The sequence below is a fragment of the Sander lucioperca genome, chromosome 7 (assembly GCF_008315115.2).
Source record: "Sander lucioperca isolate FBNREF2018 chromosome 7, SLUC_FBN_1.2, whole genome shotgun sequence".
Taxonomy (NCBI): Eukaryota; Metazoa; Chordata; class Actinopteri; order Perciformes; family Percidae; genus Sander; species Sander lucioperca.
This window is the reverse complement of record NC_050179.1, coordinates 12,549,280-12,564,046: the sequence shown is the minus strand read 5'-3', so window position 1 is coordinate 12,564,046 and position 14,767 is coordinate 12,549,280. Positions and strand designations below refer to the sequence as shown.

General features: G+C 39.8%; 1 protein-coding gene across 2 annotated transcripts; it reads right to left on the bottom strand.

Annotated features, from left to right (window-relative positions):
- Window positions 1-1,222: 1,222 nt before the first annotated feature.
- On the bottom strand, window positions 1,223-5,819 carry ankrd34c (ankyrin repeat domain 34C). Of its 2 annotated transcripts, none has more exons than XM_031283475.2 (2): window positions 5,695-5,819; window positions 1,223-4,467 (listed from the first exon to the last, which is right to left on the bottom strand). In XM_031283475.2, exon 2 carries the CDS (start codon window positions 4,415-4,417, stop codon window positions 2,831-2,833), a length of 1,587 nt encoding a protein of 528 aa, XP_031139335.1. In that variant the 5' UTR covers window positions 4,418-4,467; window positions 5,695-5,819; the 3' UTR covers window positions 1,223-2,830. The 2 variants fall into 2 exon arrangements, with proteins under 2 accessions (XP_031139335.1, XP_031139334.1); XM_031283474.2 differs by lacking the exon at window positions 5,695-5,819 and adding an exon at window positions 5,373-5,681.
- Window positions 5,820-14,767: the final 8,948 nt, after the last annotated feature.

Below are 14,767 nucleotides of genomic sequence, written 5' to 3'. Positions count from 1 at the left end.
AATTTTAAACTCCGGTGGATTTATGAGGACTGTGGTTAACTGCTCCTCAGATCTCTGCATGGTAAATTGAGAGAGCTAGCTAGACAATCTGACCAATCAGAGTTTTCTCTTGCACAACTAAAACAACTTTTGAACGTACACGTTCCACCAAAACAAGTTCCTTCCTGAGGCTATTTTGCAGCGGCTCTGAGCAGAGTTTAGCACCGCCCATGACGATTATAATTGGTTTAAAGAAATACCAATAAACCAGGGCACGTTTTTCTCCCATTCGGGAATGCCATGTGGACTAGCCAGACCCTCCTCTGCAGCAGTGGAGGAATGTCTGGCAAAGCGAGACTAGTAAATCAGTAGACGGTAGCTTCATTATTAGAGATGAGACATTTGAATTTGTTTATTTTGCACAATAAAATCAAGACAACAGTAACACAAGAAAATAAGGTAATAAAATAAAGATTGTGCAGGTGAGATTAAAACCTCTAGGGGCTTATAAAAGGAATCTTACCTAAGGAAGAAAAGAAAAAAAAATAGAATGTGCTATTACAATTACAAGAGTCTTAAACAAAGAGAGTCCTAAACAAACAACAACAAATTTAACGCAAGTAGACAGCCTTTATCAATACAAAATATCTCACTATATTGAGAGTCGATGTCGATACATTGGCAACAGTAATGCTTTATGTTCTAATACAATCATGGTCGGTTTAACCTGATGTGAGCCCCAGAGCAAAAATTAGGTGCTGTGCCTGTTAACCTCTGCACCTGATGAATGTTTGTCCAATATTCACTCTTTTTTGCTCTCCACTGACTACTAAGGGACATTTCTGGCTTTGCTAAATGCTCAACTATGTTCACCACCTAGTCACCAACTTGTTGTTTGGTGCAGGCCAGGTAGCATACCGTGTGCTTATCAGAGCTGCCTGCTGCAGGTGAAAACTAAGTTGATGAGAGTGGAGCTGTGATCCAGAAAACCAAAAGATGTATCTAAAATAGATTGAAAGGCTTCAGGAGCTGAGGAGGACTGCATAGGTGGGTTGTAGCTGTGGGTTTGCACATACAGTACAAGCAACCCCTTTCACATTATACATACAGCACAGTAGTCATTTGATATTCATATTGCTGTATAAAAAATATTGATCAGTTGAACTTTAAAACTATAGAACAGGGATGGTTTTCAAGACTCTGTGTCAATATCAGGCAATACAACAGGACTCAACTTATCAAGTCAGTGGATATTGTGCTTTAGTAGTGCATATTCCCAAACAAAATAACAGTTAATTAAATTTCCACAAACCAATAGCCACTTAGTGAATTTGGGGCTTTTTAAGGCCAATGAATACAAAATATTAATTGATTCTTGTATAGTGGAAAAATGATTTTGCTGGCTACAGTACTTCCTCCTTATAGACGGGAAAATATGTTGCTTAACACAAAATCATCTGAATAACCATTATTATCTTGGAGAAATATTACAGTATCACTATATTGTAAGTTACCCTGTGATTCGCCAACTTATTGATTGTATCCTGAATGAGAACTTGTTCTAACACTAAATTCTGCTCTGATTACAGTGGTCCCTCAGGGTCTGGATAATGAAGCTGCCAAGAAGCTGTGGGCTCTGAGTGCCTCTATGGTTCGTCTGACATAATCACAGTGACATCGATGATGATCGTCATCATCATCTTCATAGTACCAAAGAACTGCCAAGTGGCCTGAGGCAGGACTGGTGCTCTTTCTAATGAGCATATGTGTGGCTACTATCAGCTCAGATCCTACTTAATGGGACAAAAACAGACAGAAATTCACAATTGATTGACATTTATTCAGAATATACAACAAACTACTTACAAAAATACTATGGATTTCAGTATTTTTTTTTTCTTAAACAGAAGCGTTGCTTCACAGGTAAGTTACATGGAAGCTGTATGATCTTTAGTTTTGATTGCTATTAGCGTGAAATGACATTTTAATTGACAAGTTTCACCAATGTCTACGTTGACTAAAGGCTCGAATGTCATTCAATGTTACTAGAATTATGTGTGCTTTGAAGGTTTTTGTAACACTGTTAATAGCAACATTTAATTTTTTTTCCTCCTGGGCAATAAAGTGCTGTTATACAGTACATAGCCCATCGTTTTACTTGTTACTTAAGGCATAATTTTCATTCATTCACATCACGTGTATTCTGAGTTCAAGAGACCAGCAACATTGAAATAAAACACATTTTGGGTACATCATTATGAATTCAAAATGCTCCTAACACAATAAATGTATCTGTCCACTGTTTTTAAATTTTTTTTTTTTTTTTTAGGTTTCTTTATCTTGAAGGCACTTTGTACAAATTTGCTACAAACAGTCAATTTTCATCTTACTCAAAGCTACATCTCAGACAAGTGCATCACATCTTTCTTTTTAAAAGAAAGTCCATTAATGGTGCTAATTACATATGCACAAAGTGCACCCAAGTGGCCTGCTGGCTACAAATGGACCCTGTATGTTCCCTACGCATTACATTATCATGTAAGAGAGCTAGTTTAGAAGAATAGTACCCTGTCTTGGCATTTACATTCAAAACTGTAATACATATACAGCAGGTGAAGTCAAAAGATAATAGTTTTTACGTTTGGATGTAACACAGGGAGGAAGTCTATCTATATTGCTTAGTTTCAATATATATTTTTATATATACTCTATATTTTATATAATTTATACATTATACAACATCTAGATGGCTGTGAGTCTACACAGCTGAACCTATGGATGTACTTCCTGACAAGTTATGGTATGGCATTTTCTACACCCACAATATGTGCTGCATAAACACCATCACTAACTAATGAGCCAGCTCTTCAAAATCAGAAAGCTGTTTCATCTGCTCCACTTGCATAGAGTGCCTTCTCACAAGTTTCTTCTTGGACCTGAGGCAGCCCCTCTTTGGTGTGTTTGGTGCTACTGGAGCTATAGATCTAATACCCGTGGCCAGAGGTGAGGAGGGCTTGCTACTAGCCCCGATGTCAGGAATGGGAGGGTTGGGGTTGAAGTTGAGAGGGGGCAGGTGGCCGGGCCTGGTGTGGGAGATGTGGTCCAGCAGCAGTGTGCCCGAGCCTCTCCTCTCCAGGAGGCCAGGTGCACGCCTGTGTGCTGTGCTGGGAGAGGACGGGCTGGCGTTGATGTCTAGAGATTCTCTGGAGCTGGTCAACATTGCTAGTGGAGAAGTGTTTAGTTTCCTTCGCTCCATTGGGACCTTAGGAGAGTCTAACATGCCAGAGTCTGAGTAGAGCTGTGAGTCTGAGTCATAGTGATCGTTCCCCAGACGTCTCCTATGCATTGTGTCTCTCAGACTGACGAGTCCACTGCTGCAGCTGCTGTCCTGCTCTGTGGGCACAGTACTGCGCCGTGCCAGCGGCTGTTGCTGGCTAAGAGATCTCTCATATGATGCTTTGGACGTTAGAGGAACTGATAGCGAGGTTGTCATTTTGCATGGTTGTTCACCCACCAGAGGGAATAAGCTGTCCTTGCCATCCACACTGCTCTGTCGAGATAAAGCTGACCTCTTACTCAGAGAGAGTCCGTTTACCCCTGCAACAACATCTTCATCAGAGCTGGCTTTCTTACTCTCCTCATGGGCGGCAGCTGCAGCAAGGACTGAGGGAGCGATCAGCCCCCAAGGCTCTGACTGCAGCCTCTTCAGCTGAGGCAAACGTGCACGTTTGGGGTTTGCAGGCCGGCGTGTTGGAGACGTGGGCCCGTTGACGAGCTTTGCAGCTGAACTAGAGGTTTTCAGCTTGGTCTGGAAACTGAAGACTATGTTTTGTTGCTCGTGCTCAGGTGTGGGAGATGCAGTGACATTAATATCAGATGGAGAAGTGCAGTATGATGGGGAGGAACTCTCATCCAGCTCTGGTGATGGGGGGACATTTAAGTACTGTTTGGTAGTTTTAGTCCCGGACGGCGACTTGTCTGTGGTGATTATGATGACCTCCTTGCCTTTAGCTTTGCATGCATCCAAGAGCAGTTTTAGTGTCTTCTTATCATCTGCGTTGATGGCATAGACCAGGGTTGAGGCCCCACTCCTGTCCTCTAGACTGGGATCAGCTCCATTGCTCAGCAGGTGATCCACCACCTCATGCCCAACCTTGTGGATGCAGGCGTGCATTAGAGCTGTTCGGCCAGCTTTGTCCTGTATGTTGGGGTCTGCCTGGTTGTCCAGCAAATATTTCACCAGCTTTGACTTGCTCACACTCTGCTGGTCAGTGTGTGTGGACATGCAGGCCACCATGAGTGGCGTCTCTCCACGTTCATTGCTCTCGTTGATGTATGCACCTCCTTCCAACAGGAGCCTGGTGAGCCTCAAGCGTCTGAGCCATACTGCCTTCAGGAGTGAGTTTCCATCTGTCCGCAGCTCCAGTATATCTGCCATCTCCCAGCCAATCAAAGATCTTCTCAGTGTTGAACTTACAGCTCACAGTCCTTTGAACAAAGCATTGAAGTAGTTCAGCTTACATCGCAAAATTCTCATAATTTAAGACTCATATTGTTTGATCTTTTAATGTTTTGCTAAATCATCACCACCAGCAGGTGGCAGTCTGTTACACTTACAGGTTATACATATAACTTACTGTTACAGATTTCTGATACAGGAAATAATTTCTTTATACATTAATTCAGATGAAGGTAATATGCAAAAAAATAAAGGTTTTCCATGCCAAAAAAGCATGTCCATGCAGCAGACAGCGTGGTTAACGGCACCTGTTAGATTCACAAACAAATACGGATGGATGAGCATATGTGGATATCAAGATCAAAGTTCATCTCGTTATCTCTGTCAAGACAGGAGCTCGTTTGTGTCTTATTCCAATATATTTATGAAAGCGACGAAGAACGACGAACAAAAGCATCCATAAACCTATAAGTGCGCAAAAACACCAACCTTATTCATCTTTTTCGAAAATATCTAACAGACTGGCTATAACAACGTGTTTTTATTTTAATATCTAAAATGTAAATAGTGACCAGCGACATTAAATATCGGCACCCTGTGAGGCGTAAGAGTCGCTGTCCATGGTTCTCATTTTGGATAACTTGGAGACAGAAACGCGCTGCATTACAAATGATTGGATTGGTCGTCTAATTCTCCGTTAAATCCAACATTTGACATAGTGTTTTTTTTTTTATCTAAATATTAATTTTCATTATAGCATGTACACATACTTACATCCTATGTTAAGTATGGATGTAATAAGTCCATCTATTTCTATCAGCCTTCTTCTAAGATGAAGAAAGCAGCTATACGCAAGATAACGACAAAGTTGAATCCATTAATCTTCGTTTTCAATAATTTTGCAAAACAATTTAATGTCTGCTAATTCTCTTACCCAGTCTGAGGAGAGGTTTTCCATGCTCAAATTAACCAGTGCTCTGTCATGCAAGACGGAAGGAATCGGGAGAAAATGTATCATTCAGAAGAGAAAGTTTGTTGCAATTCTTTGCAATATCCCTATTTTTTCAGCCGCGACTGTTCTTCATCGACGCGTCCTAGTTTAGGTTACAGGGCGCCGTACCTTTCTGGCACCATAGCACAAGAGCTGTGTGGCTTTTGTTATGGAGTCTCACTACATCAGTCCAATGGGGAGTATTCTTTTCACTGCGCACTCAATGATCACAACCTGGAGATGCTGAGGGTTATAAATAACTTACTTTCCTGCTTGTTGAATGAAACGTGTACTCTTGACGTCAGAGTCGACCAAAAATAATTTGCGTCTGATGAAAACCTCTGTCCTTATCTTCATATCTGCCAATCCAGTCTCACGGCAGTTCGTGAAATAGTCACGAAACTGGATTGTATCTGCAGCAAACAAAGAAAAAACAGTGTTAGCTCCCAAACACATGTAAATGCTCTGCGTGTGTGTATTTTATTTTAATTATTTCTAAAGGACAATTTGTAAGTAAAAGCAACTGACAATGTTCGGGCTACTCATGAAGAAAATGAGGTAATAATACTTTTTCTGGTTGCTTCTTCTTCTTCTTTTATCCTATTTAAAATGTGTGAATTCATGCCTCAAATAGTAAGCCTCTGCAATAAATAAACTATAATTTAATCTCTGCAGTGTGGAACATCAGTGCCAGTTGTTAGAATAAAGACATTTTTCCTATCTGCCATGTAATAAAGGGCACAGCGAAGACAATTCAGCTGTAAAATTTGAGAAAGGAATCTGTTCTGGATCACCATCACACTGCTTCTTGCAGGAAATGCCAATATGGTAAATGCATGGGCTTCCTTACACATTCAAATCAGAGATCATATTTAATTAGCAGTGACTATTTCCATAACATGACAACAATGATATTTGAGCTTATTTATACAATTCTTCAACCAACTGTGTCTCTGATTAGCTCGTTTCACTGCTCAATAAATGAAGAGATGGAGCACAAATATTTCACACCTATGTATATTTACTGCACAATTAAAGAGGCCAAAACTTGTAGCAGCCATCACAGCTATACAGCCTAATGGGGACATTTCTATTTTTAGGTTGCTATGAGACAGCACAGAAGCAGTTTCTAATGAGAACAGTGATGTTCTCAGCCCTGCAAGGAGCAGGTAAATCAGACACATGACATTCCACCAAGGACCACAAGGCTTTTGTGGCATTTACTCAAACCACCACCACTACGTTCAATCATTAGCCCTCTGACCCCTGCTCTTTCCCTCTGAGACTGGGACTAATCACTTTCTGATGCATCCAAACACTTGACGTCCCAGGACTCCAGTAGTCAATGCTGGCATTTCTCACCTATGATTGCCTTCTCAGCCCCCAGGGACATGTTGTTTACAAGGCACATGCAGAAGGTGGTTTTATAAAACAGCCTTCTTGCCATCCAAGTCAAAAGATTATGAGTCATTGTAATAGAAAGGTCTGTGCAAAAATCTGGTCTCAATTTAATCAAATATCTTCATTTTTATAAAAGACTTGTATAAAATATTGTTTTTATATCTTGAAGAGAGCCGATCTCATTCTAAGTATCAAGCAACTTGAAGGTACCTGCGACATATGCCCTTAAATTATTCCTTTTTATTCTAAGAACTGGTTGTCTCAACACATTTGGGCATAGAAAATCTAAATTGCAACTGTTATTTAAATGGTGTATAATGTGAAATTTTTGTGCGCTTGATTGAAAATGACCTGTATCATGGACAGACCTAGCGTCAACAGGGACATGATGGCCTGGGGACCAGACCAAAGCCAAAGCTCATTAGCACTGGGAGCCACAGAAACGTCAGCAATCCTCATGCAGCGTGATCTTTTGCCCAACGATGCTGTCGTTGGTGGTCTATTGAAGGGGAAAGAAATAATTAAAGTGGAGAGAATAAGCGCTGTCACCCCTGGGAGCAGTTTCCATTTTCAGATATCTTACATCACAGCTGCTGCTCTTCCTTCCCTCCTTTCTAAATATATCATTTCCTTCAGTCTGCATTGTGAGATTTTCACTCAGCAGACTACTGTAGTTAGGAGACTATTTATAGATCCTGTCAAAGTACATGTAAAAGTTATCAACAGTTATCTGATCACAATGTCTCCTGAAGTAGTCAGCAACAGAAAACATGATGTCTGGCCTCAATTCCCAACCAATGTCAATGTTTCAAGAAAAAAGAAAGGAAATGGATTTAAGTAAAAATGAAAATGGAAATAGGCTCAAAATGATTATATGAAACCTGCTATGATTATTCTGGTACCAGACCCTGAATTGGCCACTGGTATGCTAATTAAAAGTCTGGCTTCACTGATGTCAGTAAATCTTTGAGAAATTGTTTACTGATATGTAACACTAAGACATTAACCCTTATAATCCCATGCCACATACATATAACTGACTCTCAAAGTCTCTTATTAGCTTTAAATATGGAGGTATAGCAGATTTCTTTTTTCAGGAGACTATTTGAAAATATTAGATGTGAATAATTGTACATAGATAGATGGACTTTATTAATCCCAAATTGGGAAATTACACTGTATTCAAGTTATTATTATTTTAACATACTTTATTTATCCCGCAAGGGAAATTACAAATTTTTCACTCTGTTGTAGAACACACATCACACACAGGCACAAATTAGTGAGGGTGGCTGCGTCTGTCCATGGCTGGAGCAGTTGCTCAACGGCACCTTGGCAGTGCCTTTCGGTCCATACGGGGACTTGAACCAGCAGCCCTCCGGTTCCCAACCCAACTCCCTACCGACTGAGCTTCTGCCACGCCCCAAAAACTGAAATGATAGCTCAATAACGAACAGTAATTCACCTGATGCGACATGTGAAGTTTCTGTTGAAACTGGGAAAAACTTACAACAGCCGCATAATCAATCAATAAACAAATCTGGCAAAATTGAGTAACTTTTTTTATCAGGTTTTACTCAAGTAAAACAATGGCACAAACCTTTCTGACTTCACAGCGGTCAAAACCTAGAATTTGAATAGTTAACAAAAGCATCATAACAAACAAATGAATACAGGCAGTTTGAAGAACAGACACAACCAGTCATAGGAAATTTGCGCTTGTCATACAGAAGGATGTTTGATGTTGTGAATACAGAAAAAGTTGATTTTATACAATTAACTCATGAGGGAGATCTTTTTTTAATCCTGCCCATCTTTTCCATCTTGACAACTCTATTTGCATTTTGAAACAGAAGTTGATTTTTCCAGAGCGTATTTCCTCTGTTGTTGTGGTGCTGTATGTGTTTCTTTCTCTGTGCTGGTTGTCTCTTTAAAGACTGAGTTTGACATTCTCATGGCATTTGATGTCTCTGCAATTGTATCAAGTGAATGTGTGGGCTGCGTCAGCAATGAACTGGCACGAACCCTGCTGCAGCTTTGCACTGGACTGCTCCATGCTTCCTTCCTTGGCAGATTTAGGAAATGATGCCTCCAGTGCAGCTTAAAAACCTGCCACCCCTCACATTTGCTGCAAGTTATAATTTTTTTACTCATCCACTCATGATTATGTCCCGTGAAGTATAACACATTTTCAGACACTTTGATCTTCACATTGAGAAGTGCTACTTTCTTATACTTTAAATCTTGAAATGGTTCCACTCCTCCTCTGCCTCCTTCTCCTTCATCACTCCTTCTGTTGTGCAAACCAACACCTGCCCTTCAGGCGAGCATAAATTGAGAAGAGCATTATTCAAGAGCATTATACAGGCAACAAATTTGCTGGGTGATCATTGTGTATGTCGGCTGTATCCTAGGAGATTGGTGCATATCTAATAAAGCGTTTGTTACTCATTTTCAGAGAGGGCACTTTGATGTCCTCCGTGTTGAATTTTCTGTTTTAGCTCAACATCCTCCTAATGAAGCAAAGGGCCTAAAGCGTCAGAATTGGTTGCTTATCAACTTTAAATTCCACTTATATTAGGAGTTATGGATGGATCCTTTCATTATATATTGTAATAGGAAGCACCTGTATGGATTGTAAGTAATCAAGTGGTCAAGATATATCCAGAAATACAAGTATTGTTAACGTCATTAAGAATTTTGCCATCAATATCCACACGAACACTCATGCACTCCCACTTTCTTCTTCATGTCTGAAGAAGTGTTTCCACAATTTATCTTGTGTAGTTTGGGGCAGAGTTTGATTTTCTGTACAGCCGCCTACGAAAGTAATTAGTGGAAAAATTGATGCTTTGGTAGGATCTGTCACACCTCTGTTCACACCACCAAATTAAAAGCTTGTGTCTGTCCCCCCATCGAGCGGACAGCAGAAACTCTCCCTGCTATCAAATAAGGTATCTAAATAAAACACTGCAAAGAAAATACACAGCCATCAATAAACGTCCAGGGTTACCTATCTGTGCATCGGGATTACTGGGCCTTCGACTCTATTTTGTTTAACGATTTTGTTCATCTAAACCTTCTAATAATTGCATGTATACTGTTTGATATTTGTATTAGTTACATATTTGTAGAATGAGGTAAAAATATGTTGATGTGGCTTTGAATAAATTTCAGTGCAAACAGTGTGTTGTGCTGTGACTTCATCATAGACTGTTTCAGAGCTGCATCCGTCAGAATTTTGGGTCTGTCAGAGTGTGTAGTTTCATCAGTGTGGATGAGTGGATGTTCTGACAGTGAGTTAAAGAACTTCACTCTGCTCATGGTTCACACCCCTGAGACTGTGACGTCTTTGACACCATGAGGCACTCTGACCAAAATACACCTCCTCTGCAGCACAAGGTGGGGAAAGAGCTTTTTCTGTGTCTGTTGTTGGTGACGTCAAATCATTCCTGTCCGTCCTCGAGGATGTCAGGGCTCATCTGCACAATCACACATGACAGTACTGAACAGGACCAGCCAGGCCTCGGAAAAATGAGTCCTCTCTAGGTGACAGAACTAACAATAGATCTGAAGTTTCACAAACATGGCTTTAAGGCAGAATACAATAGGTGCCACCTATTCTTTTAAGACTGAATCCTGCTCCACTGGCTACCTACATAATTAGTCACTGAGCAACTGAATGAAACGTATCAACCTATAGTAGGCCGGACATTATATCTCTTTATATATCTTCTCTAATATATAAACAGCCATAATTCTGCTCCAATAAGAAATGGCTGGTGAATAGAGCTTTTGTTCAGAGAGCTGATTGTTCTTCAGGTTGCCGATAAGAAAACGTGGCAAGTGGCAGGAAGACGGGACAAGCGTGTTGCAGCTGGATCTGATCAGCTGTGTTAGGAGGTGAGAAGAGCTGGCAGGTACCAGAGGACAAACACAAGTCAGTAATTATTGCTGGGTGCTAAAAGAAAAGAACTGTGAGACAATGAAAGCTGTCACACTGAATGCATTCCAACTCCTCAGAGATGAACCACTCTTACACACACTTTTGTGTGTGTTTTTCGTTTGAGACTGAAATGCAAGATGTTGTTATGGGCTGTATACTTAGGCACACAGTGTAGTAAAATGTGAACATGCTGATGTTTGTATAACATGTTCACCTTATAATATGTTAGCTTGTTAACAATTGCTATTCAGCAATAAATAATGGGAATGGGGATTAGTTTTGCAGGTATTCGGTCATAAATTAAAGTATTGAACAAATTTATTGTGACGTGATAATGGCGCTATATGGAAAGTTAAGGAATCACAGAAATTACCACAATTCATCGACATTAATGCCTGTACCTAATTTCATCCAATAGTTGTTGAGATATTTCACTCAAATCCATAAATGTCAACCTCATGGTGATGCTAGAGGAAACATAAGGGGATTACCAAAGTCAGTAGGATGTCTGGGAACCACACATGTTTCTACAAAACTTGGTGCCTATAGTGCCAGTAGTGAAAGTGAAAAATGTGACCTGCTGGTGGCGCTAGATGAAACATCAGGGGATCACCAAAGTCAGTAGGTTTATCTTGTGTGAATGTCATGCCAATCCATCCAAAGGTTGTTGAGATATTTCAGTCTGGACCAAAGTAGTGGAACCACCGGCCGACATTGCCATCCCTAAACCCATGCCACAAGCCTGGGTTAAAATGTCCAGATTGAAGGCATAACATCATGTTCAGTCAATCATAGCCATGTCAATAAGCATCCATTTATTTTAATTGACCTAAAGGAAGGTTACCTCATCTTTAAGATATTTTTTTTATGTCAAATGACTGCATACCAGCAAACAAGAATTCTTAAAGAGCAATACATCAGCTTTCTGGTGTTAAAAGTATAGTTTCACCTGCATATCTCTCACATACTCTATTACTCCTAAATCTAAGCGGTTTAGCTGACTCAATTGGCATAGCTGTCTGTGTTTGTATCCTGCTGTTTGTGCACACAGACCTGGCAGGTCTGGTATCAGAGTTTCCAACAGGAGGTAGAGCGAGCGAGGGCTCTCTTTGCTTGAATCCGAACTCCCCTGGTTTTTAATCCCTCTTCCTGTCTGATTTCAATTCAAAACAGGCATGACAATAATACACCACCACGCCGATCTTGCTACTAGCCTGCTGGCAAAAATACTTAAGGTGAGGAAGATAATAGACATAATTAAAATACACAGCACTCAGTTAAAGGGAAGGAAAATGCATCTCCATCCTGGTTCCTAGTGTGCTCATAAGGCCCAAAGCACTGAGATCCCTGCTTGTGTTCCCACTGGGCCAGGAGCTCTCATACCTGACTGAGCACATCGAGATAAGAACCAGTTATCTTTGCCTCACAGCACTCCACATCCCAGAGGGAGATCACCTTTCTTAGTAGACACGGCAGCCTGTGATTTTTTTGTCTTTCTAACTTCCATCTACAGTCACTTTGAAAGCACCAACATTTTATTAATTGGTTGAATAAGAATGCCTACTTTGAGAGCTTATATGCTATTTCTTCCTAAATGACCTGTAGGTAAGATGTAGAGTATTAAAATAGATGCTGCTTGCTGTTATTATCTTAGCCAGGCACTTTGAGTCATTATTCAGCAGGTCAAAAGGTGCACTGTAATCATGAAGCAGTGAAGTGTGCAGCAACCTGCTGTAAAAGCAGCTAGACCTGATGTAAAGAAAACATCTCTTGCAATCTCTTGAACTCAATCTAGTTTGATTAGTCTCATCCACAGTGCAACAGATTTTAAGCTGCTCAAACTATATGCTTTCTTACATCAAACTCCTATTGCTAAAGCTCCCAAAGTCTTGGTTTGAAATTTTAAGTATTTAACATTAAATATTCATGACTGCAACATTCAAATTTGATATTTTTTCCAACTTAAACGCTGAAAAACTCTGGCTGGAAATCTGATTAGTGCACGAAAATATGTGACATCACCTTTTCTCAATTTAGCCCCACCCATTTTTTTATTAATGAGAAAAGCAAGGACAAAACACAATATATATATATATATATATATATATATATATATATATATATATATATATATATATATATATATATATATATATCTTTCATGGAAAATAACCAAAGATTGTTCAAACTTTAGCTGAAAGCTGTGTGTTCATATAGGACTCCATCGCTCATAGTAAGAGGCTGATAAAAAAATATGTTTTCAGGACCTTTAAGCTTGATGTATATACGTATTATTGAATACAGATGATGATATTTAGCTTTGGAAAATTCTGAAATCACTTTAAATGTGACATAATTTGACAGAAACATGTAATGACCCCATTGCTGACAAAATGGCATAAATATGAAAGTCACAAACACACAGCACAGAATATGGCAATCATTTAGACACTACAACCTTCAATCAGACGAAGATGGACACGAGCAGTCTGATGCCAAACTAATCATATGTGAAGCACCACACTGAAATCAGTGCTTTAGCCATACTTCACAGTTAAAGCTACTTTCATTGATTCTCTTTGGCCACTTGGGGAATGAAAACACAACATTGACATATTGTTGATGAACTTGTTAGTAAAACATTTGTTTATTTACACATCCAGGAAACATGGAGCACCATAATAATTTATTCAGAGTCGTGTATCTGGCCACCTGATGAATGTTAGTCCAATAGTCTCTTTTTAGCTGTTTTCGTCTCCACCAACTCCTAAGAAAACGACATCCACAACCAAAACAGAGATCCAAAACAGTAAAAAAAAAAAAATATTGATTTAAAGTCTTTTTTAATGACTCAGTCTTTGAGCAGACGATGGATAAACTGTTGTAGGCCCTTTACATTACCCTGGGCTCTCCCAGCATTTGTGTGAAGAGGAGTCAGATTGGTTTGGCTCTAAACTCAGGGGGACAGAGCTCCAGTTGACACATTTTGAGAGCAATATCTTGTGTGGTCGAATGACGGCATTGTGTCTCAGCTTGAAAGATTTTCAAAGGTATACCACTCTGTCCAGATAAAGACTTCCTATCTGCTCAGTATTGAGCTAATCCAGGGAACTGCTTCATTCTGCAGGGTCACACAATGAAAGTATTGGATCAACCTCGGCTGTGCTTGACCTCAAAACTGGCTTCAAGGGGAAATTGAAAATTCCTGTTCTGAGACATTTTTCTTGAAATGATGCTCCTCTTCTGGGCTTACTCATACTGTTTATATTTCTGTTTTATTTATTTTACCATAACATTAGTGATGATTTATTAAATTCTAATATTTAACTTATAACTATTGTCAGGGTATTATTCTCTAGGATTCCAGATCCTCTTTTCCTTTTAAGGCACACATCCAGAGTGTTGCTGGGATGTTTCCCATGGCACGATTGTGTCAGTATCACAATGTTGTGATTCTTGTTAATCATCTTCTCTCCTGTTGTGCCTAATATAACTTAGTGTCTTAGTGTAACATACATAATGCATCTATTTTAATAAACATACATAATTTAAGAAAAGTGATGTTTAATGACTATTATATAATTTGTCTCCTCTGGCAACACATTAGCTGTGTGTTGCCCGGCTATGCTGCTCTCTATTCTGTAGGACGCACTGAATGTTGAATGGAGTGGGATCCTGATTTGGTTAGCGCTGATCAAAGGGTTCACTGAGCTTTTCATTGTCTGAGTGTGCCTCGACAAAATGGTCACAAAGCATAATCTGCAGCAGCTGTGAAACAAATCTGAGCCACACAAGAGGACAATAAATTGTGTTTCCTAGGAAAAGATGCAGCAGTTAAGGCATCATTGAGCTTCATGAAGACCTTGTCTTTGCACGGTTATGACTGATCTGGGTACAGCTCTCTAAGCTTAGAAATATTCACTTCTCTTGTGCTCACAGCCAGCTGTGGTTGTCTTTGCACCCAAAACTGGTTAGTAGATTTCGGGGAGGA